The following is a 26,623-nucleotide window of genomic DNA, read 5'->3' as shown; positions in this document are numbered from 1 at the left end:
TCAGCAAGAGAAACAGTGAGGGCGCCAGCGAGCCACGGACGTGCCAGAGAGAGACCAAGTCAGCATCTCATGAGAATCGGCCATGCTGGAATTTGGGGGACCGACCCAGGGAGGGAATAAGTCAGTGTCTTCCGAAAGCTACCGGCACAGGGGCTGAGGTTTCAGGCACAGGATGCTGAGGTTACCGGCACAAGATGGTTTCAAGGTCAGCCTGAGTTGACAGCAACTAAGGCAACAAAAAGCAACTAAATACTTGTGCTGTTGGGTTGTTGTGTTGACCTGGGGCCAGAGGTCTGAGCATCTCTGGGGAGGATGATGGTATGCAATACAACAAATATGGGGGGTTTCTTTCCACCTTCTCTTTGAAGGCCAATATTGTTTTCACTTTTTGCTTTGTGCTGCTCTATTCAATATTCTGTTTTGATTGGTTTAATAGTGTTCTGCTTTTGGTTTGCTATACCTGACAGAATGGACAACTATTGTGAAGATAATGAGGTACACTATGGTAGCAATTGTTGTTTTCCCAGTATCCTGCTGTGAAGCTTTGTACCAATTTCACTGCATTGTCTTTGCTCTGTACTGTTTTGTTGTATTTTACTGTCTTTAAAATAATAAAAAGAAAGAGAGAAATAGTGAATCCAAGAAAGGAGTATGTGGACATCACAAAATAATGATGACCAAATCAAACAACAATACTTTGTTTGAATATTTTTTCAAAATATTATGAAGTGCTAATAATATAGAAGTAAGAATGGTTTCATATGAGACACATATTCAGAAAAAGAGCAAAGCATGTAAACAAGAAAAATTCCAAGGTTCTTGTCTTATTTAGGGCAAAGATGTGTGCTTAAGATCATACTTCACTTTTTATGGAAAAAAAAGAAATGAGACTTTACAATTTCAGTTCTGCTTGAATAATTTACAAAGAAATTCTATTAATGTTTGCATTGGGTAGTCTTTCAAATTCTTGAAAATAACTGCACAGCCTAACAAGGAAGGCTTTAGCATACCGCAGTGCTGGAGGAAAATTTTCATAGCGAGTACAATCCTTATCTTTGGAGCAGAATCAAAAGTATCTGGAAAGAATAAATTACAAAACAGCAGGACAGGCATGGTGGTGCATTCCTGTAATCCCAGCACTCAGGAGGCTGAGGCAGGAGGATCCCTGTGAGTTCAAGGACAGCCTGAACTGATCAGTAAAATTCTGTGTCAAAAAGATCCCCCTCAAAAAAAAGCTGATCCCCAACAAGGAGAAACCTGCACATTACTGATTCTATCACATACAACTGACTCCAATCAACGCCACCCTTTTCTTATCCATGAGCAGTACTAAAATCCAGCATTCTGAATGTACCCAAATTTCTCAATTCCTTTTCCTGGTTGTAAGGGAAAGAATTATTAACTTTTTCACAGGATTGCATTGGGAATTCTTCCCTCAGGAACCCACCTTGATAAACAATGAGGTCATTCTCTCCGAGGTATTATAATACCGTGACACACTGTGAATCATTTTGATGGCATTAATCAAATTTTGTATTCCATGTGCCATAGAAACCTAAAGTAAAAATATATTAAGTGAATTACATTGTATATCTATGATTTTAATAACCAATACCTCATATAACATTCACAACTCTAAATATACACGAAATGCTATAATATTTTCATCTTTAGGTCAGATTTTTAGCAAATGCACTATGATATCCTAGACTGCACCCTAGAACAGAAAAAAAGGATCTTTGCTTTGATAAACATAACCAAGGTGACAGAATTTGTTAGCAGGAGAATGAGTGAAAAGAATTCTGTACTGTCACTGCAGCTTTTTTGTTCAGAGTCTATTTTTTTTTTTTTTTGTCTTTTTCATTTTTATCGGTACTGGGGATCGAACTCAACGACCGCCTGCTTGCAAGGCAGGTGCTTATGCCACTGAGCTAAATCCCCAGCCCCCACTGCAACTTTTTTGTACAACTAAACTGAATGGCCAGAGATTTAGCTCAGCAGACAGCGCCTGCCTGGCAAGCATGAGGTCTTGAGTTTGTTTCCCACAACCCATCTTCCCCCGCAAAAAACTGAACTGAAAATATTTAAAAATAAAATTTCTGGGCATGGTGACACAGGCCTGTAGTCTCAGCACTCAGGAGGCTGAGGCAGGAGGGTCATTTGCAAGTTCGAGACCAGCCTGAACTGCACAGCAAAACCCTGTCTCAAAAGGACAATAAAATAAAATAAAATTGTAAGAGGTGAAAGCAACTTTAGCTAAACAGAATCCTTTTCAAAATGAAGAAACTGACCCTTTGAAGGGTGGCTTACGGAAATCAACATCATTACTTTTCAGTTGACCTTAAATGTTAGCAACCTTAGCATACATCTTATAGTTGATCAAAAAGATCCTAATAAAATTATACCCTTGGGCTAGGGTTTTAGCTCAGCAGCATAAGCACCTGCCTTGCAAGTGTGCAGTCGTGAGTTTGATCCCTGGTACCGATAAAAAGGAAAAAGACAAAAAAAAAAAAAATTATACCCTCACCAACCCTACAGAATACTCCTAACTCCAATGAAGAGGGTTTAGGAAGGGCACCATACTGGTCCCTCAGGAAAATGCCTTTCATTCAAATGTTAGACAACATTATTTACAACAGCATCCTGAGGGATCAGCTCTTACCTCCTCGTGCACAGTGTCAGACACGTGTAAGAGTCAATATGCAGAAGCCTAATGCCATGATGCTAGAAATAAAGCATGTATGAAATTCATGCACCAGAAATGGAAGCACAAATCCTAATTTTTTGTTTATTTTGTCTTTTGTGGTAATAGGAATTGAGCCCAGAACCTGAAACATGCTAGGCAAGAACTCTATCACTGAGCCACATGCATCGCTAGCCCTTTATAAATTTTTATTTTGAGACAAGGTCTTGCTAAATTGCCCAGGCTGACCTCAAGCTGAAGATGCTCCGGCCTCAGCCTCCCAAGAGACAGGATCACAGGTGAGCATCACTGCACCCAACTAAAGCTTTGGCGATTCTTCTGTCCAAATGAGAGTTACAAACTAAACAGCAATTGATGGGTACTTTAAATGACAATAAAGATAATGAGGGAGGAAAGAACTTTTGAAACTATAGCAATAGTGGGTGTGTGGGTGGGAAGCAATTATATGACTACTGTTATGTCATTTCAAAAGGTAATGCCTAAAACCTTCCCACATCGGAGACTGTAAAAAGCTGAACAACAACAAAATAACAATAATAATCATAATCATAAGGCTAAAGCAGATGAACAAAGTCTTCTTAAATTACTAGGATTAAAAAAATACCCAAACTGAATGATTTTTAAATTATATGAATTTAGACAGTCTTTTGAATAAAGAAGTTGAAATCCGTGAACCTTAAAATTCAGAGCTCCTGACAATAAAAAGCATTACATTTTTCCTGCAAGTTTACTTTTCACAAAAAAGCCTTAAATGTATAAAACACTACAGAGGCAGGTTTAATGACCACCTATATCCATCACTAGTTTGACAAATGTTAACGATTTGCTTTCTTTTGCTGCCACATCTATTATTTTCCTCATCAAGAGCGGCCTGCCAGTCCTCCTGGGGTAGCCTTTAGGTAAATGTGTGTTTCATTTACAACTTCGACATTTGCAACTCAACGCTTGTGAGTAACCCCAAATGCGTGTACATGTGATGATCTTAATTTTCCTCTGACATGAACTGCAAAGCTGGAGGATCAAGCAACTCAACAAGCCAAGCATTAGCCCTTTTCTCCAGTCCTACACATTGTGGTTTCCTTCACGCCCGGTCACAGACACCACAACACCCCCGAAGTCTCAGTACTGTTCTCACACAAAACAAGCTCCAAGAAGGTCCCCAAAGAACTCCAGGTGCTGGTACTAGGAGTAGAAGAGAGCATCAACTCTAGGTTCCTTGACTTCCTCTTTCTATTTAAAGAGAGAAAGGATTTTCCTTGGTTTCCCTATTTCACATGAAACATGAAATGCCAGATAATTTATAAACTGAAAATGCATTGTAACTTTAGGGGGAAAAGCAAATGCTAGGTTAATATGTTCTTTTTTTTTTTTTTTCCTACTACTGGGGATTGAACTCACAACCTTGTGCTTGTAGGGCAGGAGCTAACACCACTGAGCTAAATCCCCAACCATCAGCTATTATGTTCTTTAAAGGAACACTGGAAATTTTATAGCAAAAGTAGGTGAGAAAGCTTAAAGATGGGGTGTGTCCTGCATCACCACTTAGCTAAGTGATAGGCAGCAAAGCCTCCTCGACCTCAGGATGAGTCTTGGTTTCCTACTTTTTCAACTGGGAGATTTCAACAATGGTAGGAGCTTCCACGTTGGCCCTGTCAGATCCTGGTGGCAGCCACAGCCCTGTACACCTCCTCCCTCCGAAGTGTGGGGGAGATTTCCTGACTCATTTATAACCAAAAGGATGCAAGGAAAGGATGAGATGTTGCTTTTGAGTTTAGGTTGCCGAAAGATGGTGGCTTCCATATTGGACAGGCTGGTGGCTCACTCTGGGGTCACTTTTCTCGGGGAAGTGACTTGCAGTGTGGTGAGGGCGGGAGATCTGCCAGCAGCCACGTGAATGAGCTCAGGTGCGGACCCACTCCAGGCCGCCTCGCTGAAGAGGAGCCTGGTTGCACCCTCAAGAGAGCCCCTGAAGCAGGCCACCTGATCCCGGGCTACCGGCCTCTAAACCCAGGAAGGGATTAACATGTCTTTTTAGTACAATATTTAAGTCATTATCAACAGCAGCCACGAGGTGCCTGGACTCCTGCTGCACAAAAATGGTGACAAAATGCCCGCTGCTTGTTTCCAGTGACGCAGCCCTGGGTTATTCATTATGCAGCAGTGAGTAAGTAATACGCTCATCTCACTTCATTCACAAATGAAGCCACACTTATAATTAGGTTCTATATTTAAATGTCAGTTAACATATCAAATATTGTTTATAATTCATTAAAAATAGACAACAGAAAAATGTATCTTTTAAATAACTTTTTGGTAAGGTGCGCTTTTACTATAACTAAAGTTCTTTTAAAGCAAATTGGTTCTACAACTTAATTTTCTAAAGTGCACTTTTTTAAAAGCATACTTACTAGGTCGTAGTTATAGAGAGGTTGGCATACTTTTTCCAGAGTGTACAAATATTTAACATTATCTTTTGATTCATTTGCTGTATCTGTGATTCTTGCATCCAAATCACGCCAATTCTAAGGGGAAACATGTGCAAAAATTTCATTAAAAATCCAAATGTAGGAGTCAGTGCCATTTGCAGACTAGGGGGAGAGAGAACAAGGCCACACCAGGAAGCAAGCCCAGTCTGGCAACCACAGCCATGCGTGGGCCACTGCTGGACTGGGAACGGCCACACACCAGCCCCTTCTGGGGCACAGGCTGGCAATCAAGAAGTATCAATTCGCTCCCCATCCCTCTATAAGTGACCCACTTATCCAGAGAAACACAGGCTGTGATGATAGCTATGGAGGTGAAATGCAACCGGATGCCATGGTGCTTGGTGTTTCGCGAACACTGCAGGTCTAGGGCCAGTGGTCTGATCATGGGTCCAGAGGGTAGTGGTACTCTGTGTGGCATCTGGGGGGACTCCTGCTGAGGGCTGCAGCCATTGTTGATTCCCTACAGTCTTGTTTTGGAAGTCCTATATCGTTTCTGTTGTTTTGTTGGATAGAGTTTTATTCTCTTTTGCTTTGTTTAGTTATGTTAAACCCAACGGCAGGAGCAGCTATTTCAAAGATAGCAAGATATATTATGGTAGCAATTTTGGATTTATTATTGGCTTGTTTTGAAATCCTTTATTGCATTCATTGTCTTGTTTTTATTGCTTCTATTTTCTGTTCTGTCTGATTTTTACTATGTCTGAAGTTATCTGTAGCTATTCTAAAGACATCAAAAGGCATTATGGTAACTATTGTTGATTTTGTAATGTTTTGAAGTCCTGTATCTCTTACACTGGTTTGTTATGATTGGTTTTATTTGTTTTATCCTCTTTAAAATAAAAAAAAATCCAAATATATCAGAGTGGCATAGTTTATTCAACAAATTCAAGCCATGAGCCCAGGGTGGTAATGCATTCCTGCAATCCTAGCACTCTAGGAGCGTGGGAGAGGCAGAAGAATTACATGTTCAAGTCCACCCTAGGTTAATTAGCAAATCTGTTGCTAAAATTTGGCTGGGCTGGCTTCTGGCGTGGCCTTCTATAGATCAGCATGAAGGTCCCTGAGTTAAATTTCCAATATGAAAGAAAGAAATTTAAGCTGTGGTCTCTAATCAAACATATTCTAAAACTGTAGGTAATAATGATTAATATCTTTTTATTGGAGTGTATAAGTTACTATAAACATCTTAAAATGATTTACTAAAAGTGGAGTTACTCCTTTGTAATTAATGCCCTGTCTGGACACTTGAACTGGACCTAACTTTACTAGTTAGCTATGACATCATATTGCTCTGGGTTTTCAAGAATGGGTCAAGTTATTAAAACAGAAACAGAAACTATCCTATCAGCAAAGTGACTCAGCCTGCAATCAACCATTTTTTGCAAACGATCATCACATAGTCTCTGCATAGCTAACTCAACTATGAAAATAGTTCTCATTTTAAGAAATCTGCTACGGTCTGAATGAGGTTTGTCACCACCAACATTCTTGTCAAGGTTTCATTCTTTCAGTGTCCTGGTACTGAGGCAGCGGGGCTTTCAGAGAGGTGATTTTGTCTTTGAGATGGGTTAATGCTGACTCATGGGAGGAATCAGATTAGTGCAAGAAGGGACTGTTACACAAGAGCTGGCACTTCTCCTGAATGTCTCTTTTCCATGCAAAGTGAGCCTGTCTTGCATACTCTTGTCAAGATGGCATCTGCTGTATGACACAGGAAAATTTGTCCTTTTTAGACTGAGTAGTAGATAGCAAATCTGCACTTTATCAAGCGGTACACATCAGCTCCTTCCTTAAGAATGCTCACTGCAGAGTAGGTAAGACTCTTGAAGACACTGGTGTAGACAAAGACTTTATAAATAAAACCCCCATCACACAGGAACTAACACAAAGAAGCAACAATTGGGATCTCAGCTTATTAAAAAGCTTTTGCAGCCGGGCATGGTGATATACACCTGTAATTCCAGCATTAGGGAGGCTGAGGCAGGGGATCACCACCAGCCTGGGCTACAAAGTGAGTTCAAGGCCAGCCTGAACTGCAAAGGGAGACCCTGTCTCCGAAAAGATTAAAAAAAAAAAAAAAAAAGAATAATCCTTCATCCATGTTGTAGAATGTATCAGTATTTCATTCCTTTTCATAGCTAAACACGGTTACAATTTATAGTGAGACCCTGTCTCAGAAAGATAAAAGCTTTTGCACAGCAAGAGAAACTACCAACAGAGTAAAGAGACAACCCACAGTGTGGGAAAAAATGTTTGTCAGCTTTCCTCAGATAAAGGGTTACTATTGAGAACATACAAAGAACTCAAAAAAATGAGATCTCCCAAATTTAAAGACTCAATCCAAAAACAGGCATCTGAGATGAATACACACTTCTCAGATAAAAAAATATAAACAGCAAATAAATATATGAAAAATGTTCAACATCACTGGTCATTCGAGAGATGCAAATTAAAAGAACACTGAGATTTCACCTCACCCCAGAAAGAATGGCTGTCATCAAGAAATCAACCAGTCACACATGCTGGAGGGGCTGTGGGGAAAAGGGAACCCTACTCCACTGTTGGTGGGAGTGCAGACTGCTGCAGCCACTGTGGAAGTCAGTGTAGAGAGTCCTCAGAAATTTAGGACTAGAGGTCCCGTTTGACCTGGCTATTCTCCTTTTGGGTATCTTCCCAGAAGAATTAAAAGCATCACACCACAGCAATATATGCTCACCTGTGTTTATAGTGGCATAGTTTGTAATAGCCAGATCTTAGGGACAACCCAAATGCCTATTAACTGGTGAATGGATAAAGAAGATGTGGGTTTTTTTTTTTTTAATGTAATCGAGTACTGCTCTGCCATAAAGAAGGAGACACTCAAGACATTTTTAGGGAAATGGATGCAACCTGAGTTCATACTCTAAGTGAAATACTTAAGAGTAATTGGCCGGGGATTTAGCTCAGCTAAACAAGCACCTGCCTGGCAAGTGTGAAGTCATGAGTTCGATCCGCAGTATCAAAAAAAGAATAATTACACACATGTGTAAATACTGCATTGTGTCTCTGGTGTTAGAAACTGAAAGTGTAAATAAGGACCAAAATATATAATAGGTATTGTGAAATAGGAGGAAAATGTTCAAATGGGGAGGAGAAGAATGGAGAGGGGAGAGGGAAAGGAAAGAAGGGAAAAATAAAAACAAAAATTAGAAAAAGCTGTTAATTTAGTTCAGCAGCATAAGCGCCTGCCTGGCAAATGTGAGGTTGTTTGACCCCGAGTATCAAAAAAAGAAAACATGGAGACAGAGTACAAAGTTATATCATGTACAGGTACAAACTCTCTATGATGAATGTAATCATTATGTACATCTAAAATGTATCAATAAAATCTATTAAAAAAAATAGTGCTCACTGCAAGCACAAACCTAAGAAGTGGCCAGGTAAAGGAGGTCGGTGTTCATACCTAGCAAAAACACTATGCAGAGACACAATGAAGGACCATAATGCATTTCCATCATTTATAGTATATAAATTATATCTCAAGGCTGCTGAAAAGAGAAAGGAATGAACAAATAAAAATAGACAGAAAAGAAACCTGGAACCATTTCAGAAAACTACACAGCTTGATCTAACAGGCATAACGTCCCCTGCCATGCTGCTGAGGTGGGAAGAGGAGCTAAAGAATATCATGGTATGAAACTACTTAATGTAAAAATTAGAACCACAAAACAAAATTGTATCATTTCATATGGGCTTGGTAAACTCATGAATTTCACAGAAGATGTTCAGGGGAGGGAGGGAGTGGTGAGTTCTGTTTCTCAGTCAGGAAGCATAGTGGTGGGGAGGAGGCATGGTTTGCAAAATCATGTGATAGAGATCTGCTTTACATACAGTAAAACCATGCATTACAAGTAACTTGTTCTGCAAGTATTCTGCAAGATGAGCAAATATTTCTAATAAATTTTAACTTCATAAATAAGTGATGGTGGGGATTTAGCTCAGCAGCATAAGTGCCTGCCTTGCAAGCGCACAGTCATGAGTTCGATCCCCGGTACCAAAAAAAAAAAAACAAAAAAAAACTCAAACTGGGGAGTTAGATAACCAGCATAAGTGCCTTCCTGGCAAGCGTGAGGTTGTAAATTAGATCCCCAGCACAAACACACACACAAAAAATGATCTCTAGAGCCAGGTATGGTGGCGTACACCTGTAATTCCAGCACTCAAGAGGCAAATTTGAGAGCAGCCCAGGCTACAAAGTGAGCCCAAGACCAGTGTGAACTGCTTAGTGAAGCCCTGGCTGGGGATTTAGCTCAGTGGCTTGTGTTTGCCTGGTAAGTGCAAGGCCATGAGTTGAGTCCCCAGTACCAAAAAAAGAAAGAAACAAACCCTGTCTCAAAAGACAAAAAAAAAAGCCCTCTAGGAAAAAAGGTAGAAAGCAGGTAGGGGTGAGCTATTTTATGAGAAGCATTTCTATTTTTTGACTTTCTATGTCGAAGCATCTGTATTGATTTACAATTTCAAACCAATTTAAAAAATAAAAACGATCACTTTTCTAGCTAACAACGCACAGTAGCACGGTCACATTTGGTGCAGGAAATAATGAGAAATAAACTTTTATTTCAGCTGCTGGAAATCACTGTGATACATGAGAAGAGTTTACTCGAAGTTCAACACTTCCAAATACGTAATTCTGACATATTCAGAAGTCCTTCAATTGTGCAGAACAGAATGGCATAGAGGTCACCAGAAACTGGAAAGTGCAGGCAGGAGGGGATCAACAAGTTCAATAAAGTTCAGTGAAGGGCACCTGACTGCACAGTTAGAGAGGGGACATTCTGAATCTTCTACAGTGCAGTACGTAATTACTGATAAAAATAATCCATGACATAAGTCAGAATGACCAGAAGAGTACAAAATTCCCAATACACAAAAATCATTCAATGTTGAAGTGATGAAAATGACTTTTACCGTGATTTGATGAATATGCATTGTACACAGATATTGATTTGCCATAATGTGTACAGACACACAACTACTACGTCTCATTTAAAACTGTTTCCAAAGCAGCAGCTTCCGAGTGGTGATTTTCTACTCAGCTGCTCTGAAGCACACCTACCAAGCTTTAAAATAAAAGGACTCTTACCTTCAGCAGCTTGGAGTGGGCCACGTTTAGCACATTGATGACAGCCTTACACGCGGGCCCTTTAATCTGCTCAATGATGTAATTGAACTTGGCTGACATGCGTTTCCAGTGTTCCAGTTCAGTGAGTGGGCCAGAATCGTCGGCTTCTTTTCTCATCTGCTCACTCTCAATAAGTACCTACCACAAAAAAGCAAACAATGCAGAGACGGTACATTCTTCTCTGGTAAGATCTAACTTCACCTTTTCAAAGAACACTAAAGCCATAAATAATATTCGATAGTGAATAACTTTTTTACATTATCAGCAAACGAAGAACAGAAAGGAACTTTTCAACACAAGCATATATAGATAGATAGATAGATAGATAGATAGATAGATAGATAGATAGATATAAAACCTCTCTGGGCATAGTGGTGCACACCTGTAATCCCAGCACTTGGGAGGCTGAGGCAGAAAGATCACTGCAAGTTTGCAAGTTTGAGACCAGCCTGGATTACAAAGTGAGTGCAAGGCCAGCCTGAACTACTATACTACTACCTAACTACTATAGCAAGACCCTGTCTCAAAAAAATTAAAAATAAATTTTTTTTTCTTTTTTTAATCTGTACGGAGGATCGAACTCACGACTGCCTGCTTGCAAGGCAGGTGCTTATGCCGCTGAGCTAAATCCCCAGCCCCAAAAATAAAATATTTAAGAATATAAAAAGGTAAAATTATAAGTGATAAAGGTGAACAATTCAGTAAGTGATTGCTGGAATGGCAGTATTATTTATAAGCCATCTAACAATCTGAAATGTATTTTCCAAAAATATATTATTTGCAGTAGTGACCCTAAATGATAAGATATCTGGAAGTTAATCTAACTAAAAAAGTGGAAGATTTTTCAGGGGAAATAAGAACACTGACCTTAAGCACATAAAAAAAGACCTAAATAAATGAGAGACATACGCTATTCATGGGTGGAGACTTTAATAATAGAAAGAAGCCAGTTTCTCTAAATTAATGTATACATTCAATAAAATTCTAATCAAGATGTGAACAGTTTTTCATACCACTTGACAAATATGAATGGCCAGTTGACCAGAAATAATCAATGCGATTTCAAAGAAAAATACAGAGAAGAGACTTGGCATATACCAACTTCTGGTTTTGTGAAATTACAAAAAACAAAACAAACAAACAAACAAAAAAAAAAAACTACAGAAACTAAAGCACCATGGCATGAATACAAAAAGCAAATAAGTATACCACTTAGATAAACAAAAAGCCCTAAAAACCTGGTCTATGACAGGGGTGATACTATAAATTTTTTAGGATGAATGGATTTATTTGTTTTGTTTTGTCTTTTTCGGTTTTTATGGGTACCAGGGATCAAACTCACGACCACCTGCTTGCAAGGCAGGCGCTTATGCCTGCTGAGCTAAATCCCCAGCCGATGAATGGATTTATTAAAGAAGCAATTTAACAGAAGATGTAAAGTGGGGATGATGGCTACTACATGAAACACATGGAATTGCATTCCTACTTCACACCATACCCCCATGTATATACAAACAGTGATTCTCGATACATTAAAAATCTGTCAAAAATAGGATGGAGGGGCTGGGGATTTAGCTCAGCAGCATAAGCGCCTGTCTTGCAAGCACGCGGCCATGAGTTTGATCCCTGGTACCGATAAAAAAAAAAAAAAAACAAGATGGAAAATCTTCCATAAGAAAATATAGGCATATAAGTAAAACTGTTAGAAAGCACAAAATTAAATATCGTAATTATCACCACTAGGGGGAAGAAAGGTGATTTAAAGCTGAAAAAGGGGCTGGGGATTTAGCTCAGTGGCCTAAGTGCCTGCCTTGCAAGCAGGCAGTCCTGAGTTCGATCCCTGGTACCGATAAAAAAGAAAAAGACAAAAAAGAAAAAAAAAAGTGTAAAACTGGGAAAAAGAAGCAAGCATAGGTGTTAGCTGTGTTCTTTTTTCTCTTTTTGACTCGGTGTTGAAAAGCTCCTTTTTACTATCCGTAGTACAGAGTGCTCTATTTTGTAACCTGTACAAAGTTTACATGGATATTCACTAAACAACAATTTGTTTCTTTTTTTTTTTCCATCGGTACTGGGGATCAAACTCACCACCACCTGCTTGCAAGGCAGGTGCTGATACCACTGAGCTAAATCCCCAGCCCCTAACAATCTGTTTCTTTTACTATATTCATTTTTGTGTTGTTTCATTATTCAAATAAATACTTGGGAGAATGTCTTCATGACATGAGACTAGGAAAGATTTCCCTAAATAAAACACAAAAAACACAAAAGTTTCTAGTCATTGGTTGAAAAGAAACTGGGGCTGGACTACCATCTGTAATTATTATATTTAACTTCATTAAAATTTTAAATTTCTAAAGACACATGCCAAAGAAAAGACATGCCCAAGTGAGGGCCAGCAAAGGATTAACATCTGAAAAATATTTAAACTCCAACAATTAAATAGCATCAAGTAATCAAAAAAAAACTTAAAAGATATGACCAAGAAATTCAATAAAATTTAAATTCAATTTAAACATGCCCCTCTTCAACAGTATTCAAGACAATGCACGGTAAATTGAGATATCATTTCCCAGCCAGGTATGATGGTGCCCACCTGTAATTCCAGCACTCTGTGAGGCTGAGGTAAAAGGATCATAAGTTCAAAACCAGCCCAGGCAATTTAGCAACTTAGAGAGAATTTGTCTCAAAAACAAAACATAAAAAAAATGGGCTGGGGTTGTAGTTCAGATGGTGAATTCAACTCCCATACCACAAAAGATAAAACAGCATTTCACATCAAATATACTGTGCACAATCAGAAATCTGACAATTCTAGATGTAATAAAAAATTAAATGAGAATTCTCATATGCTTCTATAAGAAATATAAATCAACATCATCACTCTTCAGAGAGCTTTGTAATATCCAATAAAAGATCTACATACAGGGAGCTGGGGATTTAGCTCAGAGGCATAAGCACCTGCCTTGCAAGCAGATGGTCGTGAGTTCGATCCCTGGTACCGATAAAAAAAAAAAAACAGATCTACATACAAATGCGCCTAGGAATTCCATGGAGAAACTCCTGAACGTGTGTAAAGAAGTCCTGAACAAAAGATATTGCTGAATACGTGTTATCGTTGTAACAGGAACAGTAGTATTAAGGTGCGCCAGGCGTGGTGGCGCACCTCTGTAATCCTAGCACTCAGGAGGCTGAGGCAGGAGGAGCAATGTGAGGTGGAGTCCAACCCAGGCTACAAAGTGAGTTCAAGAACAGCCTGAACTGCATAGTGAAATGCCCTTTTAAAAGCCAGAAAAAAAGAAAGAAAGGTAGAAAGAAAAAGAGTATCATCGATTGTCTTTCTGAGGGTATGAATGAATACACTTCTCCTTAAATAGAGGATATTAGCTGTCCTTTAAAGGTTTCCTAAATGTCTGAAAGTTTATAATAAGATGGGGTTTGTTCCTAGGCCAGATAGCAGCAGTGAAGTGAATGAACTGGATTTATTTCTACTAAGATGAAAACATTAAGGGGGGCACAGAGCTGTGAAATGATAGACATTGCTCCCCACGTCATGGCATTTTGGATATGGAACTTTGGGAGAAAGGAGATTTCTACCCTCATGAAAGAGACGCATCTCTTCATAAACGTGATCCCTCGCCTCTCCCACCATGTGCGGTTATAGCAGGAAGCTCTGTGCGTGGCCCAGGATGCCTGTCCTCCCTAGGTGGAGTGGAATCTCTTCCAGCAACACAGCAGAGATGGCAGAAGTTCCCTGCGGGGTAACTAACTGCCCACTTCAATGACCTAGCGCCCTAGAAGCAGATTCTGTGGCCAGTGTTTTAGGTTTTGGTGGGGTTTCCAAAATCCTCTAGTTTTTAGAACCCCAACTGTACTTCCTGGCATAGTTCTAAAAAGGGTAAAACCAGAATGCATTCCTCAACCTTCTGTTTTTTTCTCCCCAACCCCTTACTTACCTGAAGATTATCTCCTCTAGCTGAATCACCCTATGCTCAAGAGCTCTCACTGAAGAGTCAGCTCCCAGAGGGCTCTTTCAGTTTAGAGAAACCACTGTACATAATATTGGACTTTGCTTTGCTTCCTGCATCTTATGTAGCAGAAGTTGGAGCCCTGTAATCCTGACATATATTCCATTCCTATTATTTTTTTACTGCTAGAGACAATGTTTTGCCCAGAGAGCTCCCGATTTGCCACTATAATACTGATACAAAGGCCCCTAGTCTGAACCTCCTGGGCAATTCTAGCCATTTCATGGATCAACCAACAAGCATTGCTTCAGTGTGAAAGCACTGTGGCTTTGCGGTGCGTCCTTCCCCTCTTTTACGAAGCATAATGACGATTAACACATTGTGGGGTTTAAATGCTAGTCCTTCCCGATTCTTCACTGCTTCCCAAGCCATATGGATGTGCTTTCCTCCTCAGGAATTTCCTCCTAAAGTATTTCCTCCTAAAATTGATGTTAAGTGATATACAAAGAATAATTTAGCTATGAAGCCAAGAATAGGCTGAATTTCAAAACAAAATCTGGAAGGAAGTAAAAAAAAAAAATAGAAAACAAGAAAAACACCCCTTTGGGCCGGGGATTTAGCTCAGTGGTATAAGTACCTGCCGGGCACGTGCAAGGTCACAATCCCAGTACAAAAGAAAAAAACAAAAACAAGAAAACCCCACCCCTTTCCTTTACGGTTGGGGCCTCAGTGCAAAGGCTCAGATGCCAGTGTGGCTGCAGGCAAACTCACCTGCTCAATCTGCTTGTACCATATCATCAGCACCTCTTCCAGCTGATGAACCATTTCCGAGTTGCCAGCTGCGGCTGTTACTTCTTCAAAAGTGTGCAGTTTAGAAAAATCAACATTGTCTATCTTCTTTAGCATCACCGTTCCCTCAATGCTTATTCTAGCACCTGGTGGGATCAAAGCGATGTGAAGAGAAGAGGGGTTTAATGTCAGCATGTTAAACGCCAATCACGTGCTTTCACTGGTATTTCTTGAGATGTTAAAAATCTTGTACTTGGCAGAAATACAATTCTAACTGAGCATTAGATTGTGACTTGAGTTGTAAGTAAAACTATATATTTTGCAATACGAAATAATGGAAATAGGTGTTTTACATAGTTCACAATGAAGCATATCTTTATAAATATGGTAAAATTTTTCATTAAGAATGTAAAGAGAGACTTTTCCTGCTAGAGTGGAAAAATTATTTTTAAAACACATTCTACTCCTAAAAAATAACACGTATCTTAGGCCTATAAAGATCCTGGGCAGAGCTGGGGGTTTAGCTCAGTGGCACAAGCACCTGCCTAGCAAGCACGAGATTGGGAGTTCAATCCCTGGCAATCAATCAATCAATCAATAAATAATCCTTGGAAATGAGGGAATCTCATGATTTCCTATCTTATCTCTAGATTTCAGAATTACTTTGACATCTTTTAAGATGGAAATTTTCTCTCTAAGGACTGTTTTTAATAATACATCTTCCAGCTAATTTATTCATTTTTATTAGTTTGATAGACATTTAATTTTATACTTACCATCTAAAAATGAAAGATATCTGTTGATGGTTTCAGTGAAAATATATTTTTCAGATTCTCCTTGCTTGGACTGGTTTAAAGCACCCCAATTGTTTGTTGCAAGAATAGCGGGTAGAAATATATTTGCCAACATATTCTTGATTCCACTTAAGAGCCCTTCTGATGCATCCAAAACAGTAAACAGTACTTCCTAAAAGAGGATGCTCAAATGTTACTTGATACACTAATTCTATTAAAGAAATGAGAATCATGAGCTATTCCTCACCACCATAGACTTATAGTTTGCAAACTATTACAAAAACTTAAGTGGTTACAAATGTCAGAACTCCATAATTAATCCACTCACGTTCTGCCCCATTCTAAGCGTGATGTGACCTCATCATGGAGCTGTTTTCCTGGGTGCTTTAACTTCTGCCTGGGGAAGGACCCATGGCCTGGACCCTACTGAAGGGAAGGAAGACTCAACTGAGGCTCCCACACAAAGGAGTTCTCAGGTCAAAGCTGTCCTGAATCAACAAATGGATTTACATAAAATTAGGTTTCTGCATAGTAAATAACACAACCAATAAAGTGAAGAAACTATCTACAAGATGAAAAAAACATTTCTGCCAGCTATGCCACGGACAGAGGATTAACATCAAAAATATATAAAGAACTCAAAAACATGAGGCCTCCCAAAACAAAAGTCCCAATCAAAAAAATGAGTAACTAAATGAACAGACAGAATGCTGGAAGCAGCGGCACACACCTATAATCCCAGCACTCAGGAGGCCGAGGCAGGAGGATTGTTGCAAGTTTGAGATCAGTTTGGACTACAAAGTGAGCTCAAGGCCAGTCTGAACTGCACAGTGAAACCCTGTCTCATAAAAAGACAATAAATAAAATGAGCAGACATTTCTCAGAAGTACAAATTGCCAACTAATACATAACAAAATGTTCATTATCATTGGCAATTTGCATCAGAGAAATGCAAATTATAACTGAAATATCATCTTACTCCAGGAAGAATAGCTATCATCAAAAAAAATCTAATAGTAACAAACATTAATGAGGATGTAAGGAAAAGGAATTCTACTACATTCCTGGTAAGAATGTAAACCAGTACCACCATTACGAAAGTCAGTGTCGAGATTCTTCAAAAAAACTGAAAATAGAAATTCCATTTCTATTCCATTCCATCTATCTCCCTTCGAGGTTTCTTCACAAAGTTAAAAATCATCATATTACAAGAATACATGCCTACCCAGGTTTATAGTAGCACAATTTATAAAGGCCAGTTCTTAGATACAGTGAACGTGTACACCAGTAGATGCACAGATAAGGAAAATGTGGTAGTTATACACAATGGAGTACTACACTGCCATAACGAAAGATAACTTGAGGCATTCATAGGTAAATAGGTACAACTTAAGAACATAATATTAAGTGAAATAAGACACACGGGCTCAAATATCCCAAGAAAACATACATATATACACAGATATGCAATTAAGAGCAAATTAGAAGAAAAATAAATATGAAATAGAGTTCAAATACTTCCCCAAATTACAAACTCCATTGTTTTAAAAATATTTCAACATACATGCTAATTGCTTTCATTTATATTACTAGTCTTAGTTCATTGACAAGAAAGTTATGTGATTATCTGTTTCTTTTTTCATAAGAACCTTTTTGATTTATGTCTTATACACCAACTACTTGAAGATCACGATACAGTATAATAACTATTGTTACTCTCTTGTTGATTATGAAATTGTTTTTCTGGTTTTTTTAAAAGCCCATAAACTAAAAGTCTATTATTCATGAGTTTGACAACTCAGCTAATACCATTTAAGAGACCAAGAACTCCCAAGCCAATAAAGTAAAACAGAAAGCTTGGTTAGGGCCACTGGAAATTGGTTGGTTGTTTTTTAATTGCTTGTCTGTGGCTCCCTTGATTTGACAATGGGTTATGTCATCTGAAAATCTGTATGTTAGGGACCAGGGATTTAGCTCAGCAGCATAAGCATCTTCCCGGCAAGTGCGAGGTTGTGATTTTGAGCCTCAGGACCAGGAAAAACATCTGTATGTTAAAGCCTTGGTCCCCAGGACAATGAGAAGGCGGAGCCTTCCTGGGAGGTCCTGGATTATGTGAGGTATAACATGAAAAGGGATTCTGAGACACTACCCCTCCTCTTCTCTCTCCACTTGTTGGTGCAAGATGTGATTGTTTATTCTTTTTTTTTTTTTTTTGGTACCAGGAATCAAACTTAGGGCCTCGTGCTTGCCAGGCAGGCACTGTGCTGCTGAGCTGCATCCCTGGCCTGTGACTGTCCATTCTAACATGTGTCCTCCCACTACTGCCACTCCGTGCTCACACCAGAGACCGAAACCAATGGTGCTGCCCAGTCCTGGATTTGAACCTCTGAAAGTGTGAGATAAATTAGCCTCTTCTTTATTAGTTAGCTGCCTTGCTGTTTTCTGTTAGTGATGCAAAACTGACTAATACAGCATCAGTGAAGAATACAACGGCTCCTTAAACAGTTCGATGCCACTGTTCTGGTCTGTGCTAAGTGTCAGCAATTTTTCCCATCACTGCTTCTGTATCACTGGGTATCGACTGGCAGAAAGGACAAACAGCATCTTAGCCTTCTGATGAAAACTGGTTTGCCCTGGCAGATCCCCTGAAGGTGTCTTGGATACCACTGGCACGGCACATGCCTCACAAGTCATAATGATGGAAAAAATCACTTAGCTTAGCTAGGCCTGGTGGTGCACACCTGTAATCCCAGAACTTGGCAGGCTGAGGCCAAAGGATCGCCATGAGTTCGAGACCAGCCTGGGATACATAATGAGTCCAAAAAGCCAACCTGAACTACATAGCAAGACCCTGTCTCAAAAAAAAAAAAATATTTAGATGAGCAGAAGAGAATATAACTATACCAAAAGAATGGAGGATTAGGAAAATAAAGAGGAAAAATAGAAGGTTAAAAAAAAAAAGTAAATTTTCATATAGAGAAAACTCCACAGATGGCATCTATATTGGAAAAAGGAACAATCAGAGCAAATTATTTCAAGTGTAGAGGTAAAGAATTTTTTAAAAGAACTTAATAGTTGCTTCTAGAGAGTGGCATCAAAGAGCTTTTTAAAACTAGGCTTAGAGTTATTCAGACTAGCTGTACACCATGTCTGTTTCTCTTTCCTCCCCCTCTTCTCAGCTTCAAATAAATTGTCTCCTTTTATTAAAAAAACTAGGCTTAAAGAACAACTTACTACTTTAAACTATGTATACATATAAACACCATAGAACAAAAACTAAATTTTTTTTGTCTTGACATAGGGTTTCAGTATGCAGCTCAGGCTGGCCTTGAGCTCGCTTTGTAAACCAGGCTGGCCATGAACTTGCAGCAAATCTCCTGCCTCAGCCTTCCAAGTGCTGGGATTACAGGCATGAGCCACCATGCCTGACACAAGAACCGAACTATAAAAAGTGGATTAAGACAAAAAAAAAATACCAAGGGACTGGGGGTTTAGCTCAGCGGCATAAGCGCCTGCCTTGCAAGCAGGCAGTCGTGAGTTCAATCCCTGGTACCGATAAAAACGAAAAAGACAAAAAAAAAAAAAAAAAAAAAGTGGATTAAATCACGAACAAGTGAAATGGAAGTAGATTGAAGAAATTTCCACACATAGAGACACTGTGGTGGAACTACAGGACTTCAAAGATACAGAAGAAATCAACCAGAAACAAAAAGGACAGATTATCTACAAAGGACACTTAACAGAAAAAGTCTCATCAGCCATGAAAGATGGAATGAAATATCTACAAGGAGCAGGAGAAAATAGCTGCTAACTTAGAATCCTATTCAAGCTAAACAAACTTTCTTTAAGCAATCCTTTTTTATAAATAGAAAAACTAAATGAGACCGGATTTCAGTTATTGTTCCAATTATAAAATATAATAAAACTCTCTAAGAATAATAAACCAAGTTAGTATTTGCAGAGAGCCTATAGCATGCCAGGAAATATAATAAGAATTTATTGTTGGGCCTGATACACTGCCGTAATTCTAGCATTGGGAGGCTGGGGAAGGAGGATTGCCATGAGTTCAAGGTCAGCCTGGGTGGTTACATAGTAAGTTTAAGTCCAGCCCAAATGCCATAGCAAGACGCATTTCAAAAAAGGATTTATTTATATTATCATGTATAGGTCTCACAACGATCTTGCTAGGTGACTATTATTATTCCCAATCTTAAAATGTCCTGAGAATGACCCACGTCTTAGAAAAAATAATCAGGTTGCCAGGGAGGATACCCTGTTACTCAGCAATGAAGCCAGAAGTAAATTTGTCTCTATCTGACTAAAACTCTTGCTTTCCACATTCTGCCTTTCCAGAATTACATTAGCAATGTATGGGATCAAAGTCAACCTGCTCTTCTGCTTACAAAAACCATGAAAGAGTTAAAATTTTGAGGGAAGAAGAGGTTAAGTAATACAACCAACACTTGTACGCACAGAATTGCATATAGTTGCAAAACTTAAAACTGTATGCACAGTTCCAAGTGAATGGAAGAATGAAAATTATCTGCATACCATCTAGAAGAAATGGAATTTTAATGAATTTTAAAAGACAGTATCTAAAGGATAAATATAGCTAAGCTCCATTATAGCTAATTTCTTAGTTTATTTGAATATATGAATATATTATTTTTTTGGAACCTAATCTGATATATAGAAAAGGAGAGGGAAATTTGACTATGAAAAGATATTGATATTTACACATTCGTAAGAAATAAGCATACCTCATGGATAGTTTTAGCAGTTATAGGAACATCGTTACGACAGCGAACAAAAAATATACACAGTCCCTTCAGTTTCTCTGGGGCAGCGTTGTCTACATACAACCTCATCATTTTTGCTCCTTTGCCTGCTCCCTGAATAGTTCGACCACAATCTAAAAGCAAAAGTCAAGAATTTAGCGTATAATCACTTACCTGATACGATGTGATAAGTGATAGCCACTACTGTTAAACTGTTTGGTGTTTTGCTTTATCTTAAGGTGTTTTTGACAAGATTGCTGGATATATTGTTTTTGTCTACCAAAAGAAGTCAATAATTCCATTTTTCTTTTTTTTTGCCAGTACTAAGGACTGAACCCAGGGGCCTTCTCACAGAGCTGTATCTCAGTCCTCTTTATTAATGCTTTATTAGGAGACAGAGTCATTAAATTGCCCGGGATAGGCTCCAACTTGTGATCCCAGCGCTCTGGGAGGCTGAAGCAAAATGCAAATTCCAGCTCAGTCTAGGCTGTCAAGAGTCTGTCTCAACAACAAATAAATAAATGGGCTGGGGAGATAGCTCAGTGTGAAGGCTCTAGGCTTAGTCCATGGTATCAAAATACAAAACAAGAATAGAAACAGATTTAACAAACTTTCATAGGTGATGGAAATAAAGATTTAAAATGTCTACCCTGGGCTGGGGATGTAGCTCACTGGCACAGTGCCTGCCTGGTAAGTGCAAGATCCTGAGATTGATTCCTGGTACCAAAAAAAAGTCTACCCTTTCTTCCTGCAATTCCCTGGGTGAGAATTCTTCCTAAAACTTCTTCCTAATCTACATAGATTTAGCTTCAATGATATTTATGCATGGTTGGTCCAAAGAGCCAACAGTTGTAAACAACCTAAATTATAAAAGGAGATCACTTTTGAAAAGTTTACTTACATCAGTTTAAGGAAAAACAATGCAACTAATTACAAACTTAATTGTAGAAATGTATTTATTGACATGGAGAAAACAATATAATCAAATTTTTAAACCCACTGTAGAGTATTATGCAGAATTGATCCCATTTTTATAAAATATGTATATATACCAAAACAGTTACAAAAAGATCTTCATCACCGGAGATATAGCTCAGCAGCGTAAATGCCTGCCTGGCAAGTGCAAGGTTTGTTGATTCCCGGGACAAAAAAAAAAAGATATTTGTCAAAGAGTTAACTACTATTTTTAGTGTTGGTTGTATTCGTCAAAGAGTTCTCCAGTTGAATGAGCCTATGAGCTTATGAATGGCTTTTATTTTTCTTCTCATTGTAGATTTTTTTTATCTTTCTACAATTTTCGGTTATTATTTTAATTTTTAGTATGTTTTAAAAATATGACCGTACAATAAGTTCCCCTCTAAGAACTATAAGAAACAGAAAATTCACCAAGTAGACCTAATCCCTAATTATGAATTATACATTTTGTTGAAGAAGCAAGACTTAGAGGCTGATTCCAGGACCCACAAATACACTAAAATCCATGGATGCTCAAGTCCCTTGCATAGAGTAGCACACTATTTGCATGTAACCTACTCTCCTTCCATTAAATCAGTTCGAGGTTACCTATAGTACCTAATACAATGGAAACACTGTGTAAGTAGCTGTCACCCTGTATATTTAAAGAATGATGAACAGGGAAAGTCTGTCTCCCATTAGTTGAATCCACAAGGCAGAACCCACAAACATGGAGAGCAGATGGTACGTACATGGAACAGTTAGAGGAAAGTGCAAGGTCCCGGCTGAGTGCTGTATTTACAGTGCAGGCCTTCAACGAAACAAGAGTTGGGGAGTATTCTCTAATAGCTGTCAGCGATTTCTATAAGGATATCTCTAGTCCTCCTTAAATTACTACAACAATGTCTAATGTATTTTGGTGAAAATGGTGCTGTTCTTAAGGTTCTATTTTATTTTTCACACAAGCTTATGGATGAGTTTTTCTTTATAAAACAGGAGATTATATATAAACATCCTTACCAAAGCCAGGCACGTCTCCTTCCTGATACAAAATTTTCAAAGTCTTACAACCATCTTTCTCCAAAAAATGGGTAAATGCGTCCAACTGTTAAATAAAAGAGGAAGTGATGATCAATAAAATGACTAGAGAATTACAATAAAAGGAACCGATCCCTGTGCTAGGCTTTTCACCTACCTTAATTAAGCATCAACATTTTGTAGAAATGAAGAAAATAAGGCTCAAAGACTTTATTGAAGGTTCACATGGACATGTATATCTGAGGCAAGATTAGCAACCTAAGCTAACTTCACTCCATTACTGCCCTAGAATTAAAGTGGATTCTAGTTCCCTTTTTCTATTTTGCTTTCTTTTTAGAGACAAAGTCTCAGTTGTTGCTCAGGCTGGCCCCAAACTGGAGTTCAAGTAATCTTTCTGCCTCAGCCTCCTGAGTAGGTGGGACCACAGTTGTATGCCACAGAGCCTTGCTGGGGACTTTATTTCTGAACCTACAGCCACATACTTGATCCTAGAGCAGATTGGTAAGTCCAACTGAAGGGTAAACATAAGGAATTATTGGGCAGAGGATTAGGTCAGTGGTGTAAATGCCTGCCTGGCAAGTGCAAGGTCATGAGTTTGATCCCTGGTACCAAGAAAAAAATATATAATTATTATTGAGAGAAAGAATTCTTAAAAGCTGTCTGGGAGATACAGAAAAATTGCCTTATTATTTTGTTTGCCAATTATTTTAGCAACTAAGCTCTCAGCAATTGTAATTTGACCCATATTATAACCAACTAACATAAAACCAAATCATTGTAATGAGATTCTTCTGTATTTATGAGCTTAACATTTCTTTTCAGTTATTTAGGAGTCATCGTAATATAAGCGGAAAACCATATTGGTTATATAAGCAAAGGCCCACAAACATAATCAGCTGATTCCAAAGCAAGGTAGCTGGGCAGACGGGCAACTGTTTGTATCAGCAAACAGCACAAAAAGAGAGGCATCAATTCTCTTTTCCTCCCTTATAATGTATGCAGGCTACCTACTTTAGGGCAGGTGTAGCACTCACACCATATCCCTATCTTTCTCTTACACAGGCTCAGGATGTTTACAAAGTGAGGACTTTGGCTTCTACTGAGTCATTTAGTTAAACTTCTCAGGTTGACACAATGAATCAACCGTTACAACATTCTAAAATGTAAACAGCCTCCCTAGGGCATGTCCTCTACACCCTAGCATGCAGAACTAACCAGTTACTTGGTCAAGCTTCTAGATTTCCCAAATTGACAAAATGTGTCAACCATTACAACTCAGAAAATTTTATTTCAAGATAGCAAGAGGAGAGTGTTAAACCAAACACAAGATCCTGGGTGACTGCATGGGACACATGTCCCAGAAGCCTGCCTGGGCCATGATGCTTCATTTCAGCAGGGAACTTCAGAGATCTAGGAAACTTTATTTGCAGTTGCACACTATGGAATCTCTTATTTTATGTGCATATCACTCATCCTCTATCCTGGGTCACTGAAATAACTTCAGGTTAATGATGTCTTTGCACCAATCACATCACTGTTACAAGCACAAATGAAGGAAGCAGAAAAATGAGAAATCTCCCTTATACCTCCAGGAGACTGCCAGAACACATTTTTATAAAAGTCTTAGAAGTAATGAAGGACAGGCAACTTTCCAGAACTATGCAATACTGCATCAAGCAAGGGAGGAGTTCTTTTAAATACCAGTCCATGAAATTCTGACTCCTTGAGCAAGCTAGTTTTGTGTCTGAGAATCACTGTAATACAGGGAATATCGACCCCTGGTGGTGATAACTCATCACCACTCCATCCCACCCCAACTCACCAGTGCTTGAGAGACTACCATTGGCCGGTAGGGCTCATTCATTGGTCTTGTTGGGATTCTAGCCTATTCTTTGCCTGAAGCTGAAAAAAACCCAATTACTGGTATTTCTACTGAAAACCAATGTAGAAGCAGAGCTATCAAAAAGGAAGCTATGACACAGACTTATCCATTACAATAGTTGGGGTAAGCATATGAACTTACCACCCAGTTCTGGAACAGGTTAAGGTATAAAAGGAGGTATGGGTAGTAAAATACATATAACCCAAAACTGTTCCTAGCATCTGGAGACACTTGGTAACCTGACCTGTAACTGCCCCTTTGTTTTCTATTATATGGTACTCCATGTCATATTTATAGTCTGTTTTTCTATGCTAGTAATTTGCATGGGATTCTTACAAATATAATTGCAAAATAGTATTCTACCTGTGCTCAACTATCCCCTTGTCTCCTGAAGTCACTGCTAGAATTGTAACCCAATTCCAACAGCTCACCTTTGTCTTCTGCCACAATAGCAGAGCTGACTAAATCTATTCAACTGGCCGTAATTTACCAAATAAAGCAACCTGAGTCGATCAAAACCCCAACCTTCTTTTTCAAAATGCTTTTTCATGACAATGAGTCCAGTTTCTTAAATCAGTTACTTCTTCAAGTGTCACTAAAAAGAATGAAGACACTTGGTGTGCAGTCCAGTTTTTGAGCATGTGCTCAAAATTCCTGAGGTTCTGTGTTCAAGCCCAGTATTTAAAACAAAAAACTAGGCTAGGGATTTAGCACAACGGTGCAAGCACCTGCCTGGCAAGCCAAAGGCTCCAAGTTTGATTTTGGGTACAAAAAAAATTATTTTAATGGAAAGATTTAAACTTACAGATGGACAATCCAAAATTAATTCTTCAACAGTTGGCAGGTCCAGGCCAAGCTTTTCTGCTAGAATTTCAAATATATATTTGCATGCTGGGTCAATTTTCATTTTTCGGTTTTCTCTTGCCTCTCTGAATCTTGCCTGAAGAATGAAATCACATTTTAAAAAATTATAATTATGAAGAAAACACGAGCAAAATATTCCACTTAAAAATATGGCACATTGGAAAAAAGAAGAAACAGCGAAAAAATATTGCACATAAAAATAAAACCCTTGTAGACCAAAATGTATAACAGATGTTGTGAAATAGGAAGAAAATGGTCAAATGGAAAGGAAAACTAGGGAGGGGAGGAGGGAAACAAAAATGATGAGAAAAGAAGGAAAAACTGTTAACAAGGCTTTTGTAAACAAGGAGGGAAAGAGAAGTTGTACGAAGGATAGGAGAATAGGGAAAAAAATCAAGTTATAACATGCACAGGTACAAATTCCCTACAATGAATGTGAGCATTATGTATGCCTAAAATGTCCCAATAAGCTAAATTAATTTTTTAAAAAAAGAAAAGAAAAACGCAAAGCAAAGTATAACGTCCTTGTACAAGCAAACCTGTCTCTCTTTCAGAGTTTCCTGTAGGTTTGGAATGCCGCTCATACTTCGGAGGTATTTGGAGGGCCTCCGGGAGGAATTCTCGGACTGCCCTTCTGCAAGCGAGGCCTGCACAGGTCGCGGGGCAGGCCTAGGCCGAACCCTCGGCTTGCTGCGCTCCCGCTCCCGCTGGGTGGGAACGTCTTCATCGGGAGGAATGAGCTTCCTATAGTCCGTCACAGAAGGCACACTGTCCACTGCAGGAAGAAGGCCAGCACCTTCCTCAGGTGCAGCATGTCCTTCTAGAGGGGGCGGGGCCTGTCCTTCTGGAGGGGGCGGGGCCTGTCCTTCCGGAGGGGGCGGGGACGCTTCTCGAGCAGAGGGTAGATCTTCTGTCCATGCAGGTGGGCTATCTTCTTCTGTACTCATGGTTTCGCGCCTTTACTCCTCCAAGTACCTTAAAATTTCAAAACCTAGAATTGTAAAATGTTTTCCTTTTAAACATGTATGAGCAGTTGGATGTTCCAAGTTTGCATTCCTCCTCTGGAAGCTAGGCAAGGAGCAAAGTCCTCTGCTTCTCGCTTAAGACATTAGCTGAAGAAGCTAAGTTTACTGGGCACACATTCCATCCTTGCAAAAAAAAAAAAAAGTGAGCTAGAAAGCAAAGAGGCCTGACCTTTCCCTTTTTCC

The 26,623-nt window shown here is 39.0% G+C and overlaps 1 protein-coding gene across 6 annotated transcripts in view; it reads right to left on the bottom strand.

The window, feature by feature from the left end:
- Dnah8 (dynein axonemal heavy chain 8) overlaps window positions 1-26,375 on the bottom strand; it is a 254,705-nt gene extending 228,330 nt beyond the window's left edge. For 2 of the 6 annotated variants that reach the window (XM_063238969.1, XM_063238971.1), the window contains exons 1-9: window positions 25,955-26,327; window positions 25,357-25,491; window positions 22,652-22,736; window positions 20,660-20,811; window positions 15,882-16,071; window positions 15,088-15,251; window positions 10,313-10,489; window positions 5,113-5,226; window positions 1,448-1,555 (exon numbers count right to left, since the gene is read on the bottom strand). In XM_063238969.1, coding sequence (XP_063095039.1) covers window positions 1,448-1,555; window positions 5,113-5,226; window positions 10,313-10,489; window positions 15,088-15,251; window positions 15,882-16,071; window positions 20,660-20,811; window positions 22,652-22,736; window positions 25,357-25,491; window positions 25,955-25,999 — 1,170 coding nt within the window. In that variant the 5' untranslated portion in view covers window positions 26,000-26,327. Of the gene's footprint in view, window positions 1-1,447; window positions 1,556-5,112; window positions 5,227-10,312; window positions 10,490-15,087; window positions 15,252-15,881; window positions 16,072-20,659; window positions 20,812-22,651; window positions 22,737-25,356; window positions 25,492-25,954 lie in introns of those variants that run through there. The other 4 variants (XM_063238973.1, XM_063238972.1, XR_010044105.1 and 1 more) reach the window with 3 other exon arrangements.
- Window positions 26,376-26,623: the final 248 nt, after the last annotated feature.

This window comes from Cavia porcellus, unplaced genomic scaffold (assembly GCF_034190915.1).
Source record: "Cavia porcellus strain 051 isolate PalLab524CR breed Dunkin Hartley unplaced genomic scaffold, mCavPor4.1 scaffold_28, whole genome shotgun sequence".
In the NCBI taxonomy this organism is placed as follows: domain Eukaryota; kingdom Metazoa; phylum Chordata; class Mammalia; order Rodentia; family Caviidae; genus Cavia; species Cavia porcellus.
The sequence above is the reverse complement of the archived record's forward strand: the minus strand, read 5'-3'. Positions and strand labels throughout refer to the sequence as shown.